Below are 22,860 nucleotides of genomic sequence, written 5' to 3' on the forward strand. Positions count from 1 at the left end.
TCGGATGGGGCCACAATGTCTCCTGACCCCTCCTGTCTCAGCCTCCAGTATTTATGCTGCAGTAGTTTATGTGTCGCGGGGCTAGGGTCAGTTTGTTATATCTGGAGTACTTCTTCTGTCTTATCCGGTGTCCTGTGTGAATTTAAGTATGCTCTCTCTAATTCTCTCTTTCTCTCTCTCAGAGGACCTGAGCACAAGGACCATGCGTCAGGACTACCTGGCATGATGACTCCTTGCTGTCCCCAGTCCACTTGGCCTTGCTGCTGTTCCAGTTTCAACTGTTCTGCCTGCGGCTACAGAACCCTAAACTGTTCATATTTACTCTTGAGGTGCTGTCCTGTTGCATCCTCTACAACTACTGTGATTATTATTATTTGACCCTGCTGGTCATCTATGAACGTTTGAAAATCTAGGCCATGTTCTGTTATAATCTCCACCCGGCACAGCCAGAAGAGGACTGGCCATCCCTCATAGCCTGGTTCCTCTCTAGGTTTCTTCTAGGTTTTGGCCTTTCTAGGGAGTGTTTCCTCACCACCGTGCTTCTACACCTGCATTGCTTGCTGTTTGGGGTTTTAGCCTGGGTTTCTGTACAGCACTTTGAGATATTAGCTGATGTATGAAGGGCTATATAAATACATTTTATTTGATAGAGGACGGAGGGTCTTCCAAATATTGAAAGTGTGTAAATAGTTACCCATGTTATTTTGTAAATGTATATATTTTTATCTTCATTTTTTCCCCCATTTTTTTTTGCGGGGGGGGGGTGTTAGAATATCATTTTGGTATTTTGTATATAGTTATTTGTTTCAAAATGTATACCTTCACCAATTTGGCCAATTGGGTGAATTTGGGCTACTTGTGTGGGATACCTGGGTGACTTCATGATATATGTCATGTAGCACACTCATTTTGGAAGTTATCATTCTGAAACTTTGCACAGGTACTGTCGCCCTCTTATATATTTCACTGTAATTGTCCCCATCATCCTATCTGAATGTTTGTTTTATCTTGTTCATTTTAAAGATGATGATACAAAAATAAAAAACATGTTTTTTTCATTGTATTATCTAAACCAGATCTATTGTGTTATATTCTCCTACATTCAATTCACATTTCAGAGTGTTTTCTTTCAAATGGTACCAAGAATATCCATATCCTTGGTTCTGTACCTGAGCTACAGGCTGTTAGATTTGGGTTTGAAATTGAAAAAAGAAGGGGGTAGCTCTAAGAGGTTTTAACAAGTCCAATGAGAAGGATATTCTGCTTTCACTGGAACAGGCCCAGATCCACGCCTTTTGCGTGAAGAAAAGACAGGAAAAGGGGCAGCAGAGTGGGCACTCTTCTGAGAATCCGTAGGCGTGCGAGTAAACTCCCATTGCCACCCATTCTTTTTGCTAGCATGCAATCATTGGAAAATAAAATTGATGACCTACGATTAAGATTATCCTACCAATGGTACATCAAAAACTGTAACATCTTATGTTTCACCGAGAAGTGGCTGAACGACGATATGGACAATATAGAGCAGGCAGAATTTTCCATGCACCGCAGAACAGAAACGCTACCTCTGGTAAGAAGAGGGGTGGGGGTGTGTGTCTATTTGTCAATAACAGCTGGGTGCGTGTATCTTGTCGGAAAATGTTATAGTTAGGGATGGCAGAGTGTGCTAAAGCAGTGAATAAAACACACTTAGGGAGGAGGCTTCTAATGTTAACATGCACGAAACCAAGGCTTTTACGGTTACAGAAGTCAACAACTGAGAGCACCTGGGGAATAGGTGTGGAGCTAGGCATTTTTTAACACGAGTTTGAATTAAGGCGGGTTCCGCCTACTCATTACTTCACATAGAAGTAGCCCATTTCAGTATTGCGGACAATTTAAGTTTGATGCTTTACTGAGCCAGACCGCACATCAAGAATACAGACATTTGCTCAGTCTTGAACAAACTGGCACATTTTCTGACTGTCGCTCACTTTCTTGCATTGTTGTTATCCTTCCAAATAATGACTTTGGACATGTGTGCGTTCCTATCAATGTAACTGCCTTATTTTCTGTATGTCATTGTAGAACAATAGTGAATACATCAAAACTATGAAATAACACATATGGAAGTGCTGAATAAATGAATAAATAAATGAAAATATATTTTAGATTTTACATTCTTCAAAGTATCCACACTTTGCCTTGATGACAGCTTTGGACACTCTTGGCCTTCTCTCAACCAGCTTCATGAGGTCACCTGGAATGCATTTCAAATAATTAACATGTGTGCCTTGTTAAAAGCTAATTTGTGGAATTTCTTTCCTTAATGCATTTGATCCAATCAGTTGTGTTGTGATAAGGTATGTGTGGTATACAGAAGATAGTCCTATTTGGCAAAAGACCAAGTCCATGTTATGGCAAGAACAGCTGAAATAAGGAAAGAGAAATTACATGAAGGTTAGTCAATGCCGAAATTTTCAAGTACTTTTGAAAGTTTCTTCAAGTACAGTCGCAGTCGTGATTTAGTCGTGATTTATTTTTCGAATTCAAGGCACACTTAACCCACATGGCTAATGTATGGAAAGTTACTGAGTGAGACAACGAGGAGTACAGAAAGATTACATTCTGTCAAAACATGTTAAACCTCATGGCTCCTAAGGAGGGAGACAAAGGACAACAGTCAGGTTTCAGTCACTGATAAGGTAAGACAGTTGTGGATTAGGGAGGAGCGAGCAAATCGGCCGAGGTCAGGTCAGATGAAGTGAGAAGGAACAGTTTTACCCCACACACATGTAATTCCATGCCCACGAAGGTTCTAGCATGAGGCAAGGTCATGACTACACCAGTGAGTGGAACCAATTAAGTTCCTGACAGAGATGTATTGGCTGTCTAGATGTGCAAGAAGTTGACTCCGCCTAGTAGGGGTGTATAAATATATGTGCTTGTGTAAACATGCATTTGTCTTTGCAGCTGTATGACCCAGTAGGTGGATAAACATGGTTTGAGCTTTTTCTAGTTGTCCGTGAGTGTGTTCAGAACCTAACAATAATTTCAACATCTTAGCTAGCAACTAGACAAGCAGTCATCATGAATCAAGTCGACAATCTACTGGGAAATCCTTTTCAATCGCTGTCATATGAAGATGAATTATGAATAAAACGTACCGGTGCACATCGGCCATTGGACATAAACATTACAAAACAAGTTGGAAATCAAAATTCAACAATGAATGGTTTGGAAGGAATCTGTGGCTAAACGCAAGCGTTGCAAAAACATCACTAGCCTGCTATTCAGTGGAGAGGGCGTGTGGACCGTGGTGCCACCTTCCTGTTCAAGTGAGCACAGCTCAACAAGGTCCAAAAATGTATTGTATGCTGCTGCATAAATCATGTAATATGCCAGGGAGATATGTATACTCTAGCTAAGAAAGAAATACTAACTTTACGTTGTGTAGTAAGCCTTTAGTAGCCCATGTGCCTCACCCTAATAATTTGGTCCCTTATTTATCCCCTTTATTTATCCTACAGTTCTGACTTTGTGTACAGGGAAAATACTGTAAGAATGGCTAATGTTCTGAACTCTGTCGCTGTACAAATAGTAATATTGACTACGTCCATTTTAGTTCGCTCATTAATGTCTTAATCGACATTACGGATTGCCTCTTTTCCGCTCATCATTCCCTTATGCCATAGTTTGTACATCTCAATTGTCAGTAGAAACCACATTTGCTTAAGCAATCAGCAATACAATCAATTTTTTTTAAAGGCAGTAAATGAGGTTGAATTAACTGTTTCGCTGCCAGGGAAGGCTCCACTGATCCCAGGTGTTAACATCTTAAGGTGTAGGGGGCAGCATTTTCCCTTTTGGATAAATAGCGTGCCAAATTTCAACTTCCTGCTATTCATGCCAAGAATATAAGATATGCATATTATTAGATTTGGATAGAAAACCCTCTGAAGTTTCTAAAACGGTTTGAATCATGTCTAAGTATAACAGAACTTATGTAGCAGGCAAAACCCCGAGGACTAACCATTCAGAATATTTTTTTTTGAGGTCTCTGTCTGTTAATTGGGTTCTCATTGGCAAACGATATTTCTTAGGAACGCTTCCACTGGATGTCACCAGTCTTTGAAATTTGGTTGAGGTTATTCCTTTGTGCAATGAAGAAGTCTGGCCATCCAGGAACTGCGTAACACTGTTGAGAGTTGCGGCAAGACTTGAAAAGTAGCTTGGTTTGTTGTGTTCCTGTATTGAACACAGATAGACCCGTCTTCAATTTGATCAATTATTAACGTTTAAAAATACCTAAAGTTGTATTACAAAAGTAGTTTGAAATATTTCAGCAAAATTTATAGGCAACTTTTGAAATATTTTGTAGTGACGGTGCAACAGCAATTTGGAAGCTGTTTTTTCTGGATCAAACGGGCCAAATAAATTGACATTTTGGATATATATGGACGGAATGAATTGAACAAAAGGACCAATTGTGATGTTTATGGGACATATTGGAGTGCCAACAAAAGAAGCTCATCAAAGGTAAGGCATGTTTTATGTTTTATTTCTGCGTTTTGTGTAGCCGCTGCAGGGTTGAAATACAGTGCCTTGCGAAAGTATTCGGCCCCCTTGAACTTTGCGACCTTTTGCCACATTTCAGAGACATACCCCAAGCAACTTACAGCTGTAATCGCAGCAAAAGGTGGTGCTACAAAGTATTAATTTAAGGGGGCTGAATAATTTTGCACGCCCAATTTTTCAGTTTTTGATTTGTTAAAAAAGTTTGAAATATCCAATAAATGTCGTTCCACTTCATGATTGGGTCCCACTTGTTGTTGATTCTTCACAAAAAATACAGTTTTATATCTTTATGTTTGAAGTCTGAAATGTGGCAAAAGGTCGCAAAGTTCAAGGGGGCCAAGGGGGCAAGGCACTGTATGCTACCCTCTTTGTTTACTGTTGTGCTATCATCAGATAATAGCTTCTTATGCTTTCGCCGAAAAGCCTTTTTAAAATCTGACATGTTGGCTGGATTCACAACGAGTGTAGCTTTAATTGAGTATCTTACATGTGTGATTTAATGAAAGTTAGATTTTTATGTCATTTGTTTTGAATTTGCCGCTCTGCATTTTCCCTGGCTTTTTCCCTGGTATAGCGTCCCCTATACCATAAGAAGTTAAGGATTCACTCCATGGGACTGAAATTAAGCTCTGCTGTTGGGATAGCTTTATGTAGGCCGGCACCGTTTGTCACCGTTATAGTCCAATTAATATATTGTTTAGTGTTGTGTTGTGTAGTGGGTTTGCTGGCATGCATCTAAAAACATTTTTTTTTGCCCCACTAAGATTTACATGCTAAAATTGTCACTGGCCTTTATACTTTGTAAATACTTGATAAATATTTTGAGTGACCAGTGTTAATTCTCACTAAAACATGGCCATTGGTAGACATTCCAGCAGTACCTGTTGTTCCTTAAAACTTCTTCGGGATAGGGGGCAGTATTCGGAAGTTTGGATGACTGAGGTGCCCAAAGTAAACTGCCTGTTACTCAGGCCCAGAAGCTAGGATATACATACAATAATGTCTGTGAGTATAAGAAAACTGATATGGCAGGCGAAAACCAGAGGAGAATCCATCCAGATTTTTTCTTTTGAGCTCACCACTCATTGAAATGGCTGTCTATGGGAATATCAATGGAATACCTCCTTTATTGCAGTTCCTAGGGCTTCCAGTAGATGTCAACAGTCTTTAGAAAGAGTTTCAGGCTTGTTTTTTGAAAAAAGAATTTGTAGAATTTGTAGTTTTTCTCGGTGGCTCCCATTTTGGCTGTAGTGTTGTGGCGTGTGTCAGTGAGGGCGCTCATTTTGTTATTTATCTCCAGTAATGTAAATAGTGCTGTCCTCAGATAATCGCATGGTATGCTTTCGCTGTAAAGCCTTTTTGAAATCTGACAAAGCGGCTGGATTAACAAGAAGTTATGCTTTTAAACGATGTAAGGCACTTGTATTTTCATGAATGTTTAATATTTTGAATTTTGTATTTTGAATTTCGCGCTCTGCAATTTCACAGGATGTTGTCGAGGTGGGGCGGCACGCCTATCCCAAAGTTAAGGTATGAAAATAGCCTAGAACAGGGACAGGCATTTTCGATGGGGGTCGGAGCCACAAAACAATGGAACTCAACATGAGGGGTAGCAGTGGCTCATGGGTCTGCGTACCCACATCCATACCCCATTTTTTTAATGAACATCCATAATGTACTTTTTACTCCATACATTTTCCCTGACACCCAAAAGTACTTGTTTATATTTTGAATGCTTAGCAGGTCAGAGAGATTTTCCAATTCACGCAAGAGAGCATCCTTGGTCTGCCCTACTGCCTCTGATCTGGTGGACTCACCAAACACACATGCTTAATTTGTAAATTATGTTGTGGTGTGCCCCTGGCTATCTGTAAATAAAATAAAAACAAGAAAATGGTGCCATCTTGTTTGCTTAATTTATTCTTAGAAGTCTAAGTCGTTGAAGGAGGCGGGTTCTAAGCAGACATATATAATTGTTTTAAGAAGGTCATACGGATCATTTAGCTACTTTATTTAGCATTTTAGGACCCCTTTAGATATAAAAAATAGATATTGAATTTGGCCTTCACTACTAGAGCCCATAGAAACACATTGAATAACACATTCATAAATGGCAAAAAAGACATAAGGGTTTGAAGCGTCTGTCCCATATCTAGTAGATATTAGAAAGGAAATAAATATTTTTTCTTTTACAAAGGAATTATAGGTATATATATATTATCTTCGCACCTATTCATTTGTATGCGTTACCTTAGATGAGTCGGAGAAAGCCATCGTGTTCGTGAGACTCTCCTTTTCTTACAGGGGGTCATATTTGGTTTTTCTAGGTCAAACCTGTCACAGATTCCCCCGGTACTGCTGCTCATTCCCTACACCATCTCTGGAGGTCTACGTCACCGGCCTCTAGGTGTCACTGAACTGTTTCATTACACACACCTGGTTCCCATTTCCCCTGATTAGTAATTGTATACAGTATTTGTGCCCTCTGTTCACCATTGTCTTGCCGGTTATTGTTCCCATGTCCGTTGGTCTATGAGTACCTGTGCTTTGTTATTTCGTGTTGCATGTACTGTGCACTTTTTATTACAGGTCTTGTCCTGTGTATTGTTGTGCATTTGTTATTACGGGTCTCGACACCGTGTCGTGTATTGCGGGTCTCGCCCCGTGTATTTATTAGGTTTTACCTCGCTCTTTTGTTTGGGTTACATCCCTGTGTTTTTGTATACGTGTTTGTTTTGGGCTTCGTGGCAGGTACTCATCAGGTACTACTGGAATGTCTACCAATGGCATGTCCATTTTTTTGTGAGAATTTACACTGGTCACTCAAGACATTTATTTAGTCATTATAAAGTATAAATATCCCACACTTAGCAGTCAAGCAAAAATATGATTAGTGATTTATGAATAAACATTTTACTAATCAATTATAAATGGAGTTACATGGAGTTATTATAAAGTGCTACCCCAAAATGTTTTTAGCATTAAGGCCTGCAGTGTGAACAAAGCATAAGAGTGCAATGTAAAACTTCACCCTGGAGTATTGATTTACTGACTGATCTGTTGGGATACAGTTTGTGTGCTTCCATGTGTTCTATCTCTCCATCCAGCCGAAGGTCTCTTGTAGGTTCTGGATAGCACAATTTCTAAAAGTGTACAAGGCAAGAGGCTAATCTCATCAGCATTTAATTTCACACCGTTTTCACATTGCACGAGGGTGGAGAGAACTTTTGCGTAAATGCACAAATGCTTCACAATATCTGTGACAAGATCAGCCTCTTGTTTTAGCACTCTCTCTGTACTTTCCTTATTTGCACCACTGTTTATGGTCATGCCATATCACTGAGTCTCAGTTTACACCTTTTTATTTTATGTTTGTGTCTGATCTCATCTCTGATTCAGACATTTTACACCTACATATTGTGGAAGGACCACCAGAGGGCAGGCTGGGCTCACGGATAGTAGCCCAACAAGGCATGGGAGACAAGGTAACCAGAGGCAATTAAGCATAGCTGACGGTACTAATGACATATTCTCCTTCCCCTATAAGAGAGAGTGTGGAACCAGCAGAGGGGGGGCGATCTCTGGAATATGGCCACCGACACAGAGGAGCTATCCATGAAGAACCACTAAGACGGTGACATTCTTGTGACTTTTGTTGTAGTTTAAAGATAATTGTATTGTGTTCCTATTTGATCTGGAGAAGAAGATGTATGTTTTTTCCTTGGGAGATTTTCATTGATTATGTTGGAGTGTTTGTGTTGACCAAATGCCCTCAATAGAGAACTGTGTTCAATCAAGAAAACCTACTCCTGACTCGTTTATTCCACCTTTCCGCTTTAGAGTGACGCCCAATTACTTGGTCCGCTCACACAATATGATAATCACAAACATGCTTCACATCTTTCAAAAATAAATATATTACAAATAAATGTTGAACAAATTACTATATTATGTTTGATTCACTATTCAATTTGCATCATTGGCATACAAACTCAAGTGGTCATTTACCTTAGACGTAGCCTACATCCTTTATACGGTATGTTTTATAGAAATGTGGACACACATTAAGCCTAGTCCTAGACTAAAAAGCTAAGAATATCCAATGAAAATGTTTTTGACTTAATCTGTGTCCGGGAAACTGGCCCTCAGGAAAAACTCTTTCTCCAATATGTTACTGGTTATGTCTTTCCAGTATGTCCTGTGGTGTCTCTCACCTCTGGGCTGAGCACAGCTGTGCTGTCGCTGGGTATGTCCTCCTCATACCCCTTGTTTAGGTAACTCTCTGTCTCCTGTCCATTGCTGGCTTCGCTCGGACACTTGCCGTAGGAGTGATGGGGACTGTCGCTGTTTTGGGACAGGTTGCACTTGGCGTCGCCCAGGTCTGATGGTGTGTAGGACATCCGCGGGGAGCCATCCTCGTCCTGGTACGGTGGTGGTTGAAGCTCATCCAGCGGGGGCGTTCGCCTCATCCTCTGGATGCAGTTCGCTGGTTGGGGGGGAAGGAGAAGAGATCATCAAACACAAACAAAATTACTTTGGCAGGCTCAAGCCCAAACCTGTCTCTTCCTGTACCCTTGTTGAGTGACAATCTCCTACAATTGTAAGGGATTGATTTGGTGTATTGTCACATTCAAGCCAATCTTAAAAATTAGTTTGACAGTTCTATCTAACTTCTGCTAGTCCTTTCTTGGATCACATTTTCAGTGTGAAACACTGATATTCAGGCAGTCCCTCCAAGATTTTTAAAATATATGCCCCCCATAATCTGTAGGTACTAAAAAGATTAACATACATATCAAATCAAATGTTATTTGTCACAGACCTTACAGTGAAATGCTTACTTACAAGCCTTTAACAAAATGCATTTTTAAGAAAAATACCTAACAAAATAAGAAATAAAAGTAACAAATAATTAAAGAGCAGCAGTAAAATAACAAGAGCGAGGCTATTTACAGGGGGTACCGGTACAGAGTCAATGTGCGGGGCACCGGTTAGGCGAGGTAATTGAGGTAATACGTACATGTTGGTAGTTATTAAAGTGACAATGCATAGATGAAAACAGAGAGCAGCAGCGCAAAAGAGCAATGCAAAATAGTCTGCGTAGCCATTTGATTAGATGTTCAGGATTCTTATTTCTTGGGTGTAGAAGCTGTTTAGAACCCTCTTGAACCTAGACTTGGCGCTCCGGTACCGCTTGTCGTGCGGTAGCAGAGAGAACAGTCTATGACTAGGGTGGCTGGGGTCTTTGACAATTTTTAGGGTCTTCCTCTGACACCGCCTGGTATAGAGGTCCTGGATGGCAGGAAGCTTGGCCACAGTGACGTACTGGGCCATACGCATTACCCTGTAAGTGCCTTGCGGTTGGAGGCCAAGCAGTTGCCATACCAGGTAGTGATGCAACCCATCAGGTTGCTCTCGATGTTGCAACTGTAGAACCTTTTCAGTCTCCTGAAGGGGAATAGGTTTTATTGTGCCTTCTTCACGACTGTCTTGGTGTGCTTGGACCATGTTAGTTTGTTGGTGATGTGGACGCCAAGGAACTTGCTCCACTACAGCCACGTCGATGAGAATGGGGGCGTGCTCGGTCCTCCTTTTCATGTAGTCCACAATCATCTCCTTTGTCTAGATAACATTGAGGGAGAGCTTGTTGTCCTGTCACCACACAGTCAGGTCTCTGACCTACTCCCTATAGGCTGTCTCACTGTTGTGTCATCTACAAACTTAATGATGGTGTTGGAGTCGTGCCTGGCCGTGTAGTCATGATTGAACAGGGAGTACAGGAGGGGGGCTGAACACGCACCCCTGAGGGACCCCCGAGTGGAGGATCAGCTTGGGTGCCGTGTTGTTACCTACCTTACCACCTAGGGGCGGCCCGTCAGGAAGTCCAGGATCCAGTTGCAGAGGAAGGTGTTTAGTTTCAGGGTCCTTAGCTTAGTGACGAGCTTTGAGGGTGCTATGGTGAGTTGTAGTCAATGAATAGCACTCTCGCATAGGTGTTCCTTTTGTCCATGTGTGAAAGGGCAGCGTGGAGTGCAATAGAGATTGCATAATCTGTGGATCTGTTAGTGGTATGCAATTTGGAGTGGGGTCTAGGGTTTCTGAGATAATTGTGTTGATGTGAGCCATGACCAGCCTTTCAAAGGACTTCATGGCTACAGACGTGAGTGCTACGGGTTGGTAGTCATTTAGGCAGGTTATCTTAGTGTTCTTGGGCACAGCTACTAAGGTACAGTCTCAGACAGGGAGAGGTTGAAAATGTCAGTGAAGACACTTGCCAGTTGGTCAGCGCATGCTCGGAGTACACGTCCTGGTAATCTGTCTGGCACTTCGGCCTTGTGAATGTTGACCTGTCTTACTCACATCGGCTACGTAGATCGTGATCACACAGTTGTCCGGAACAGCTGATGCTCTCATGCATGTTTCAGTATTACTTTCCTCGAAGCGAGCATAGAAGTAATTTAGCTTGTCTAGTAGGCTTGTGTACATAAAAACAAAAAAAAACACCTGGGGTCCAATCTGCAATTAACCCTATCAGTCCAGAGACCCCCTTTATTTTCATGATAACCAGGGCTACAAGTAGAACACCATACAATTTGGCATACGGTCCAGTAAAAGGAAAACCCTGATAAAAACAAATTTATATGAATGCTGAAATAGTTTACACATTGGGAAATAAATATCCAACTCGTCAGTGATAGCTTTGTTGAGTTTGTGACAGCAACCAATATTCTTTTTTTTATGTTGAAATAAATAATGCCTTAGTTTTAAAAATAGGAGAAAGATTGTTCAAGCACGTTTTTTCTTGTATTGGATGTTGGTGCAATTGTTAACTTGCATGCGGAAACCTCTGTTTTAAAACCCTTGGACGCAGTCTACCATTCCGCAATATGTTTTATCACAGGGGACAATTTTAGGACTCATCAAATCAAATCAAATCAAATTTATTTATATAGCCATTCGTACATCAGCTGATATCTCAAAGTGCTGTACAGAAACCCAGCCTAAAACCCCAAACAGCAAGCAATGCAGGTGTAGAAGCACGGTGGTTAGGCAAAACTCCCTAGAAAGGCCAAAACCTAGGAAGAAACCTAGAGAGGAACCAGGCTATGTGGGGTGGCCAGTCCTCTTCTGGCTGTGCCGGGTGGAGATTATAACAGAACATGGCCAAGATGTTCATATGTTCATAAATGACCAGCATGGTCGAATAATAATAAGGTAGAACAGTTGAAACTGGAGCAGCAGCACGGCCAGGTGGACTGGGGACAGCAAGGATGTCATGTCAGGTAGTCCTGGGGCATGGTCCTAGGGCTCAGGTCCTCCGAGAGAGAGAAGGAGAGAATTAGAGAACGCACAATTAGATTCACACAGGACACCGAATTGGACAGGAGAAGTACTCCAGATATAACAAACTGACCCCAGCCCCCCGACACATAAACTACTGCAGCATAAATACTGGAGGCTGAGACAGGAGGGGTCAGGAGACACTGTGGCCCCATCCGAGGACACCCCCGGACAGGGCCAAACAGGAAGGATATAACCCCACCCACTATGCCAAAGCACAGCCCCCACACCACTAGAGGGATATCTTCAACCACCAACTTACCATCCTGAGACAAAGCTGAGTATAGCCCGCAAAGATCTCCGCCATGGCACAACCCAAGGGGGGGTGCCAACCCAGACAGGATGACCACATCAGTGAATCAACCCACTCAGGTGACGCACCCCCTCCAGGGACAGCATGAGAGAGCCCCAGTAAGCCAGTGACTCAGCCCCTGTAATAGGGTTAGAGGCAGAGAATCCCAGTGGAAAGAGGGGAACCGGCCAGGCAGAGACAGCAAGGGTGGTTCGTCATTGTAGTCTGTTCAAAAATGTGGGATGGACCTCTTTGTCTGTAAGAAGAAAGCTGCATTCCCTTTTATTTATTTATTTCAAAGCAATCTTACAGAAACTCCATCTATATGTAACATCATTCATTAAGATAAGAATCATAAGTTACCAAACCCATTCACAGGAATGAATAACACTAAAGATCCCTTCAGTCTCCACAGATGTAGGAAAATCCATGTGTAGTTATTTTGCCCCTAATTTGTGGAACAGTATGCAAAGTTCACTGCAGCAAGATGAACTGTTGCCACTCAGGCAGTTTAAATGATTGATTGAGGACTTCTATGTAGTTGAATGCGATTGCTTTTATTAAATGTTTTTATTTGTTAATTGTGTGCTGAATTACATTGTTTTAAACACTTGTATGTTTTAATATTCTGTTTGTATTGTAATGTGTACAGGGCTCTCTTGTAAAATAGATGTTTAATCTAAAGGTTAAATAAAGGTTAAATAAAACAATAACATAAAACTATGAGTCTATTAAACTATTATAGACACTATGTTCTAGGATTTCCTATGATCTTCTATCTAACGACTCTTGTGTAGCTTGTCAGCATCATAGAGCAAAATATGCATTACTTGTGTGTCAGGACCCGGTTACGAACCTGGGTCTCCGGAGTGAGAAACAGTCACTTAACCAACTGAGCCACGAATAGTCAGCAAAACCCAGAAGATGAGGCAGACACAGCAGTACTTAAGACGGTGTATTTAATAAAGTAAAAAGGAGAAGTCCTTCAATACAAAAAATGGCAAATCCAAAAGGTGGTAGGAATAGCACAAAAAAGCCTCAAGAGATACTCGAAAACAAAAACAGAATTCCACAAGAGCATCCACCGGAATCGACAAGAATACACAGAACACTAGGGCTGGGTGCTAACATACAAACACAGAGCACAGAACTGAGGGAAACTAAGGGTTTAAATACAATCAGGGGAAACGAGGCACAGGTGCAAATAATAATGGGGAACAAGGGAAAAAACACAAGGTCAAAAAGCACAATGGGGGCATCTAGTGACCAAAACCCGGAACAACCCTGGCCAAATCCTGACAGAATCCCCCCCCTAGGAACGGCTCCTGACGTTCCTACCAGCTCTCTCAGGGTGGAGGGCCCTGAACTGACGAATGAGGTCAGGGTCCAGGATGTCTTTGGCAGGAACCCAGGAGTGCTCCTCGGGACCGTAGCCTTCCCAGTCCACCAGATACTGCCAGGACCGCTGCACCCGGCGGGAATCCAGTATCCGATGGACGGTATAAGCCGGCTGGCCTCCAATGACACGAGGCGGAGGGGGAGGTCTGTCTGCCGGGACAAGGGGAGAAAACAACAGGTTTTAACAATGAAATGTGAAATGTGGGATTAATCTTAAGGGATCTGGGTAAGTGTAGGCGATAAGAAACTGGGTTAACTCTCCTGGCAACCTTGAAGGGACCGATGTATTTTTGGGACAGCTTGCGAGACTCCACCCGTAGAGGTAAGTCTCTTGTGGAGAGCCAGACTCTCTGGCCGGGGCGCAGGGTAGGCCCGGGACGGCGACGTCTGTTGGCTTGTTGTTGGTACCTCTGTGAGGAACGCATAAGATTAAGACGGGTCTTCCTCCACATAAGCCGACAGCGTCTGACGAACTTCAAGGCTGAAGGCACTCTGACTTCTGCCTCCTGGTCCGGGAACAATGGAGGAGCATAGCCAAACTGACACTCGTGCGGGGACATACCAGTGGAGGAGGAGCGCAAGGTGTTGTGCGCGTATTCGGCCCAAACAATAAAGGATGACCATGTGGACGGGTTGTCACGAGTCATACATCGGAGGGTGGTTTCCAGCTCTTGATTCATCCTCTGTTTGGCCGTTGGACTCCGGATGGTACCCCGAAGATAGACTGGCAGAAGCCCCCATGAGTTGGCAGAAGGCCTTCCAAAACCTTGAGGCAAACTGGGGACCTCTGTCAGAAACCATATCTTGAGGAATGCCGAAGACTCGGAACACATGATTAATTACCAACTCAGCCGTTTCCTTGGCAGAAGGTAACTTAGTCAGAGGGACGAACCTGGCCGCCTTTGAAAACCTGTCGATTATGACTAGGATAGTAGTATTGCCATGGGATGGAGGAAGTCCAGTAATAAAGTCCAATGAGATATGGGACCAGGGTCTGTGGGGAACAGGTAAAGAGTGAAGGAGTCCTTGAGGGCGGAGGTGAGAAGATTTGCCCTGGCAGCACACGGGACAGGCATTGACGAAAGTGGCAACGTCTTCTCTTATGGTAGGCCACCAGAACTTACGCTGGATGAACTCCAAGTGGCGACCTACGCCCGGATGACAGGTGAGGCGAGAGGAGTGCCCCCACAGAAGGACCTGAGTCCTCACTGCCTTGGGGACAAACAACCGATTGGCAGGACCTCCTTTCGGGTCCGGTTCGCTAGCTTGAGCACGTCTCACGGTATCCTCAACTTGCCACGAGATCGGAGCCACAATCTTAGCAGCAGGAAGGACAGGCATGTCCGTGTCATCTCGAATGGCAGGAGCGTAGACTCGGGACAGGGCATCCGGTTTGAGATTCTTCGACCCGGGCCGATAGGTGAGGATAAACTGGAATCGATTGAAGAAAAGAGACCATCTAGCTTGTCTAGAGTTCAACCGCTTCGCCTGCTGGATATACTCCAGATTTTTGTGGTCCGTAAGCACTTGAAACGGGTGAGAAGCCCCCTCGAGCCAGTGTCTCCATTCCTTCAATGCCATCTTAACCGCTAGGAGTTCACGATCCCCCACATCGTAGTTCCTCTCAGTCGGGGTAAGCCGGTGTGAGAAGAAAGCGCACGGATGAAGCTTCTTGTCTTCACCCCTCTGAGACAGGACAGCTCCAACACCAACCTCTGATGCGTCTACCTCCACCACAAATGGTTCATCCGTAGTCGGTAGTATCAGGATGGGAGCAGAGAGAACGCGCTGCTTGAGTCCTTGGAAGGCCGTCTCAGCTTCTCTTCCCCACAAAAACCTTGCATTGCCACCCTTGGTTAAAGCTGAGAGAGGGGCTGCCACCAAGCTGAAGTTCTTGATGAACTTGCGGTAAAAGTTTGTGAAGCCCAGGAAACGCTGAACTTCCTTAAAGGATTTGGGGGTGGGCCAATCCGCTACCGCCCCTACCTTCCTGGGGTCCATTTGGACTCGACCGGGTTCCACTACAAATCCCAGGAATTGTACTCGGGATGAATGGAATTCACATTTTTCCGGCTTAACGTACAGATGGCTGTCCAGGAGGCGTTTGAGTACTTGTCTGACATGCTTAGTGTGTTCTTGAAGGGAGCTCGAAAAGATGAGGATGTCATCCAAGTAAACGAACACAAATATGTTAAGCATATCCCTAAGCACATCGTTTATGAGCGCTTGGAACACCGCTGGGGCGTTGGTCAGGCCGAAGGGCATCACCAAGTATTCATAGTGACCAGTAGGCGTGTTGAAAGCGGTCTTCCACTCGTCACCAGGTCTGATCCGCACAAGATGGTATGCGTTCCGCAGGTCAAGCTTAGTGAAAACAACTGCTTCCTGGAGCAGCTCAAGGCTGTGGCCATAAGGGGTAGCGGGTAACGGTTACGGACGGTTATGGCATTGAGTCCCCGGTAGTCGATGCAAGGACGTAATCCACCGTCTTTCTTGGCCACAAAGAAAAACCCTGCTCCCGCCGGGGAGGTGGATGGACGCATGAGGCCTGCTTCCAGAGCGTCCTTGATGTAGGTATCCATAGCAGCTCGTTCGGGTGGAGATAGGGAAAAGATCCGATCCCTGGGGGGCAAGTGCCCGGAAACAGGTCGATGGGGCAATCGTAAGGTCTATGGGGTGGTAGCATGGTGGCCCTCTGTTTGCTAAACACCAGTTTGAGGTCATGGTAACACTCGGGAACTCGGGTCAGGTCGATGGATTCTAAAGACTCGGGAGTAGAACTCGGGGAATTCTGGAAAATACAAGTAGCTTGGCACGTAGGACCCCACTGCTTGATAGTGCCCACAGACCAGTCGATGTGAGGGTTATGGCTGTGAAGCCAGGGGTATCCAAGGACGAGAGGGAACTCCGAACAGGAGATCAAATGAAAGTTCATCAATTCCTGGTGTTGTGAAACTGAAAGTTGCAAGGAGGTAGTGACATGAGTGACAAGTCCAGATCCCAAAGGGCTTCCATCCAATGTAGTGACCCTCATGGGTTCACTTAGAGGTTCAGAGGGAACGCCATTCTCCTTCGCCCAGACACCATCCATGAAGTTACCTGCGGCTCCAGAGTCTACCAAGGCTTGAAGGTGAAGCTTGTGGTTGTCCCAGGAGAGGGTGACTGGAATGAGCAGACGGGAGTTGGACGGATGGGAGGAGGTTATGTTTCCCGTTACAGTTCCCCCGGTCTGTACGGGACAGAGCGTTTCCCTGGAGCCCGGGACACGTGGAACGGAAATGGCCCGGTTTGCCGCAATATAGACAGCGTCGCTCCTCATCCGGCGGTCTCTCTCAGCCTGGGAGATGCGTCCAATCTGCATGGGTTCCGATGGAGCCAGCGAGGATAAAGGTGGGGACTCGGAGCTGGGACTGATAGGGGCTAGAGGTCTACGGTTGAGTTCTCTCGCTCTCAGACGCTGGTCAATGCGTGAGGCCAACTTGATCAGGGACTCGAGATTGTCCGGTGGTTCCCGAGTGGCCAGTTCATCTTGGATAGTGTCGGAAAGGCCTTTCAGAAAGCACACCGTGAGCGCCTCATTGTTCCAGCCACTTGCTGCTGCCACCGTGCGGAACTGGATGGCATAGTCCGTCACGCTGCGCCAACCTTGGTGGAGAGTCAGGAGCTGTTTGGCTGAGTCAGAACCACTGCTTGGGCCTTGAAACACTCGTTTGAATTCCTCAGCAAAGGCAGAGTAGCTGGCACAGCAGGAACTATGGGCATCCCACACAGCAGTAGCCCAGGCCAGGGCTTTTTCCGACAGCAGGGTGATGATATAAGCGATCTTAGACCGGTCGGTGGGAAACGACGAGGGTTGTAGCTCAAAGGAGAGAGAACATTGGGTGAGAAACCCTTTACAAGCACTTGGATCACCTGAGAACCGTTGGGGAGGTGGAAGACGAGGTTCAGCCAGGGGGTTAACTGCCATGGGTACGTGAATCTGAGGCACTGGGACGGGAACTGTTGCCGGGGTAAGACGATCAGATATTTGCTTAATGGAAGTCAGCATCTCCGACAGAAGATGAGAATGTCTAGCCATTAAGGCCTCTTGCTGAACCAGGGCGGCTTCGTGGCGTTGGACAGTCTCCTGGTGGTGGGACAGCATGGCAAAAAGGTCCTGGGAACTGGCTGCCTCTGGGTTCATTTTTGGCTCTGTGTTTCTGTCAGGACCCGGTTACGAACCTGGGTCTCCGGAGTGAGAAACAGTCACTTAACCAACTGAGCCACGAATAGTCAGCAGAACCCAGAAGATGAGGCAGACACAGCAGTACTTAAGACGGTGTATTTAATAAAGTAAAAAGGAGAAGTCCTTCAATACAAAAAATGGCAAATCCAAAAGGTGGTAGGAATAGCACAAAAAAGCCTCAAGAGATACTCGAAAACAAAAACAGAATTCCACAAGAGCATCCACCGGAATCGACAAGAATACACAGAACACTAGGGCTGGGTGCTAACATACAAACACAGAGCACAGAACTGAGGGAAACTAAGGGTTTAAATACAATCAGGGAAAACGAGGCACAGGTGCAAATAATAATGGGGAACAAGGGAAAAAACATAAGGTCAAAAAGCACAATGGGGGCATCTAGTGACCAAAACCCGGAACAACCCTGGCCAAATCCTGACATTGTGCGTGTTCGTGAGAGTCTCAGCATTTCATACATAGCTTTTAATAGTTTGTAGCTCAAACCATTCAGGCACTACTGTCACACCCTGATCTGTTTCACCTGTCTTTGTGCTTGTCGCCACCCCCCCCTCAACAGCTCGCCCATCTTCCCATCATCCCCATCATCCCCAGTGTATTTATACCTGTGTTTTCTGTTTGTCCGTTGCCAGTTTGTCTTGTCTCGTCAAGCCTACCAGCGTCTTCCCCGTACTTTTCCCCGTGTTTTCCTCTAGTCCCTGTTTTCTAGTTGTCCCGCTTTTGACCATTCTGCCTGCCCTGACAGTGAGCTTGCCTGGCGTTCTGTACCTTTCGGACTCTGCCTGTCGTTTTCCTGCCCCCTGTTTATGAAATAAACTTTTGTTACTTTAAACTGTTTTCATCTGGGTCTTCTCCTGAGCTTTTATAGCTACAGTTATGTTTCTAAAGACCCCTTCGGGACCCGCCCTTGTCCATCGCTCTAGCTCAGACCCCGTTAATCACACAGACTTATGTTGTTGTTATCTACAGATGAAGAAGAAATAGACAAATTCAATGGTACAACCCAGAAGTCTGTAACCCATTTTAAACACATAATGTTTAAAATGGGTTACAAGTTCAAAATGCTCCAGCATTATTGTGGGACTCATTGGGTTAAGACATGAATCTTAATTAAATCTTCCATGATAACAATAAGAGACAAAATACTATTTTTGGCTGTTTCTTTTATTGAACAAACACAACTCTGTCTTGGAAAATAACAGTTGGTGAGAGCCTAGCAAATCTAGGCCTAAATTTCAATGTCATTATACATTTCATTGTCCATTTCATCCTCCTTATCCTCCTCCATACCAATAGCTCCAATGCATAGTTGTTGGTTGTGGTACATGAAGACTCAAAAACCTTTTTGAGTGTTGCCAAACCAATAGCTTTGCTGTCTAGGCACACAATGGCAGTTCAGACGGAGAGTCAAAAGCTGGTTACGAAAATCTTTTTTGATCAGAGCTAGTCCCAAAAAATAAACTAGCCTAGCCTATTGCCTATGTTCTGTTCAGTTTTTGAAGGACAACACAACAATTTGAAAGAGGACTGGAGGTCAACTTTGATATATTGCTACTACTTTAATTGATTAAAAAGTATATGTTTCTAACCCATGATGTACAGTGTCTTCAGAAAGTATCCATACGCCTTAACTTATTCCACATTTTGTTGTGTTACAGTCTGAATTCTAAATGGATTAAATATGTTTTACCTATCTACACACAATACCCCATAACAACAAAGTGAAAACATGTTTTTAGAAATGTTTGTAAATGAAATACAGAAATATGTAATTTACACAAGTATTCACACCTACAGAGTCAATACTGAGTCAATACTCTGTAGAAGCACCTTTGGCAGTTAACAATTTCCAGGTCTTGTCAAATATTTTCAAGTAAATTTAAGTAAAAACTGTAAATTGGCCACTCAGGAACATTCACTGTCTTCTTGGTAAGCCACTACAGTGTATATTTGGCCTTGTGTTTTAGGTTATTGTCCTGCTGAAAGGTGAATACACCACTAGTGTCTAGTGGAAAGCAAACTCAATCAGTTTTTCCTCACGGATTTTGCCTGTGCTTAGCTCCATTCCATTTTTTTTAATCAGGAAAAACTCCCTAGCCCTTAATAATTACAAGGATACTCATAACATGATGCAGCCACCAGTATGCTTGATGTTTGGCGTTTCCCCAAACATAACACTTTGTATTCAGGACAAAAAGTGAATTGTTTTGCAACAGTTGTTGTAGAACAGTATTACTTTAGTGCCTTGTTACAAACAGAATCCATGTTTTAGAATATTTGTATTCTGCACATTCTTTGTTCTTTTTACTCTGTCAATTAGGTTAGTATTGCGAAATAACCATAATATTGATCCATCCTCAGTTTTTTTTTCTATCACAGCCATTAAACTCTGTAACTGTTGGACTCATGGTGAAATCCCTGAGCGGATACCTTCCTCTCCGTCAACTGATTTAGGAAGGACGCCTGTGTCAAAAAGCAGGCGGCAGGTAGCCTAGTGGTTAGAGCTTTGGACTAGTAACCAAAAAGTTGCAAGATCAAATCCCTGAGCTGACAAGGTAAAAATCTGTCATTTTGCCCCTGAACAAGGCAGTTAAGAACAAATTCTTATTTTCAATGATGGCCAAGGAACAGTGGGTTAACTGAATTGCCTCGTTAAATAAAAGAAAATGTGACTAGGTGAATTGATACACCACCCAATGCACTGGTATCCATCTCATTCCACGAAGGGCTGGTTTTCGCGTCTCCCTTGTACTAGATGAATTAAGGTCACTAATTGGTAAGGAAATCTCCACGCCTGGTTGTCTAGGGCTTAATTGAAAGGAAAAACAAAAACCAGCAGACACTAGGCCCTCCATAGAATGAGTTTGACACCCCTGGTCCAAAGTGTAATTAATAACTTCCCCATGTTCAAAGGGATATTCAATGTCTGCTTTTTTACCCATCTATCAATAGGTTCCCTTCTTTGAGAGGCATAAGAAAACCTCCCTGGTCTCTGTGGTTGAATCTGTGTTTGAAATTCACTGCTCGACTGAGGGACCTTATGTTGGGGTACTGAGATGAGGTAGTCATTCAAAAATCATGTTAAACACTATGCACACCGAATGAGTACATGAAACTAATTAGTTGACTTGTTAAGCAATTATTTACTCTTGCACTTATTTAGGCTTTCCATAACAAAGGAATACTTATTGAATACTTATTGACTCAAGATATTTTAGCTTTTTACTTTTTTTATATATATATATTTTTACCTCTTATTTCTTTCTTTAGGTTTGTGGTATCCAATATGTAGTTCCAGTCTTGTCCCATCGCTGCAACTCGCGTACAGACTCGGGAGAGGCGAAGGTCGAGAGCCGTGCGTCCTGTTCCCGAGTGTTACCATGACCTCAAACCGGTATTTAGCAAACAGAGGGCCACCATGCTGCCACCCCATAGACCTTACGAACTACACGGCAGGACCTGGTCAATGACCTGAAGAGAGCTGGGACCACAGTCTCAAAGAAAACCATTAGTAACACACTACGCCGTAATGGATTAAAATCCTGCAGCGCACGCAAGGTCCCTCTGCTCAAGCCAGCGCATGTCCAGGCCCATCTGAAGTTTGCCAATGACCATCTGGATGATCCATAGGAGGAATGGGAGAAGGTCATGTGGTCTGATGAGACACAAATAGAGCTTTTTGGTCTAAACTCCACTCGCCGTGTTTGGAGGAAGAAAAAGGATGAATGCAACCCCAAGAATACCATCCCAACCGTGAAGCATGGAGGTGGAAACATCATTCTTTGGGGATGCTTTTCTGCAAGGGGGACAGGACGGCTGCACCGTATTGAGGGGAGGATGGATGGGGCCATGTATCGCGAGATCTTGGCCAACAACCTCCTTCCATCAGTAAGAGCATTGAAGATGGGTTGTGGTTGGGTCTTCCAGCATGACAACGACCCGAAACACACAGCCAGGGCAACTAAGGAGTGGCTCCGTAAGAAGCATCTCAAGGTCCTGGAGTGGCCTAGCCAGTCTCCAGAACTGAACCCAATAGAAAATCTTTGGAGGGAGCTGAAAGTCCGTATTGCCCAGTGACAGCCCCGAAACCTGAAGGATCTGGAGAAGGTATGTATGGAGGAGTGGGCCAAAATCCATGCTGCAGTGTGTGAAAACCTGGTCAAGAACTACAGGAAACGTATGATCTCTGTAATTACAAACAAAGGTTTCTATACCAAATATTAACTTCTGCTTTTCTGATAAAATGCAAATTAATTACTTAAAAATCATACAATGTGATTTAATACCGGCGAATGAATGGCACAACAATGCGCCTCAGGATCTTGTCATGGTATCTCTGTGCATTCTGGAATTATGTTTGTTGTCAGTCGCTTATGCCTACCCATAACATAACCCCACCACCACCATGGGGCACTCTGTACACAACGTTGACATCAGCAAACCGCTCGCAAACATGGCACCATACATGCTGTCTGCCATCTGCCCGGTACAGTTGAAACCGGGATTGATCCGTGAATAGCACATTTCTCCAGCATGCCAGTGGCCATCGAAGGTGAGTATTTCCCACCGTTGTCAGTTATGACGCCGAGCTGCAGTCAGGTCAAGACTCTGGTGAGGACAATGAGCTTCCTTGAGACGGTCTCTGAAAATATTTGCAGAAATTCTTTGTTTGTGCAAACCCACAGTTTCATCAGTTGTCCAGATGGCTGGTCTCAGATGATCCTGCAGGCGAAGAAGCCAGATGTGGAGGTCCAGGGTTTGCATGGTTACACGTGGTCTGTGGTTGTGAGGCCGGATGGTGGTACCTCCAAATTCTCTAAAACAACATTGGAGGTGGCTTATAGTAGAGAAATAGACATTTAATTCTCTGGCAACAGCTCTGGTGGACATTAGTATAGGCAGCATGCCATTTGCATGCTCCCTCACAAATTGAGAAATCTGTATCATTGTGAAAAAACTGCACATTTTAGTGGCCTTATATTGTCCCCAGCACAAGGTGCACATGTGTAATGTGCTTGCTGTTTAATCA

At 43.9% G+C, this 22,860-nt stretch overlaps 1 protein-coding gene across 1 annotated transcript in view; it reads right to left on the bottom strand.

The window, feature by feature from the left end:
* syt14a (synaptotagmin XIVa) overlaps positions 1-22,860 on the bottom strand; it is a 200,848-nt gene that overhangs the window by 38,063 nt on the left and 139,925 nt on the right. Inside the window, exon 5 of the mRNA XM_064925577.1 lies at positions 8,772-9,043. Coding sequence (XP_064781649.1) covers positions 8,772-9,043 — 272 coding nt within the window. The remainder of the gene's footprint in view (positions 1-8,771; positions 9,044-22,860) is intronic.

This window comes from Oncorhynchus masou, chromosome 2, assembly GCF_036934945.1.
Source record: "Oncorhynchus masou masou isolate Uvic2021 chromosome 2, UVic_Omas_1.1, whole genome shotgun sequence".
Lineage (NCBI taxonomy): Eukaryota > Metazoa > Chordata > Actinopteri > Salmoniformes > Salmonidae > Oncorhynchus > Oncorhynchus masou.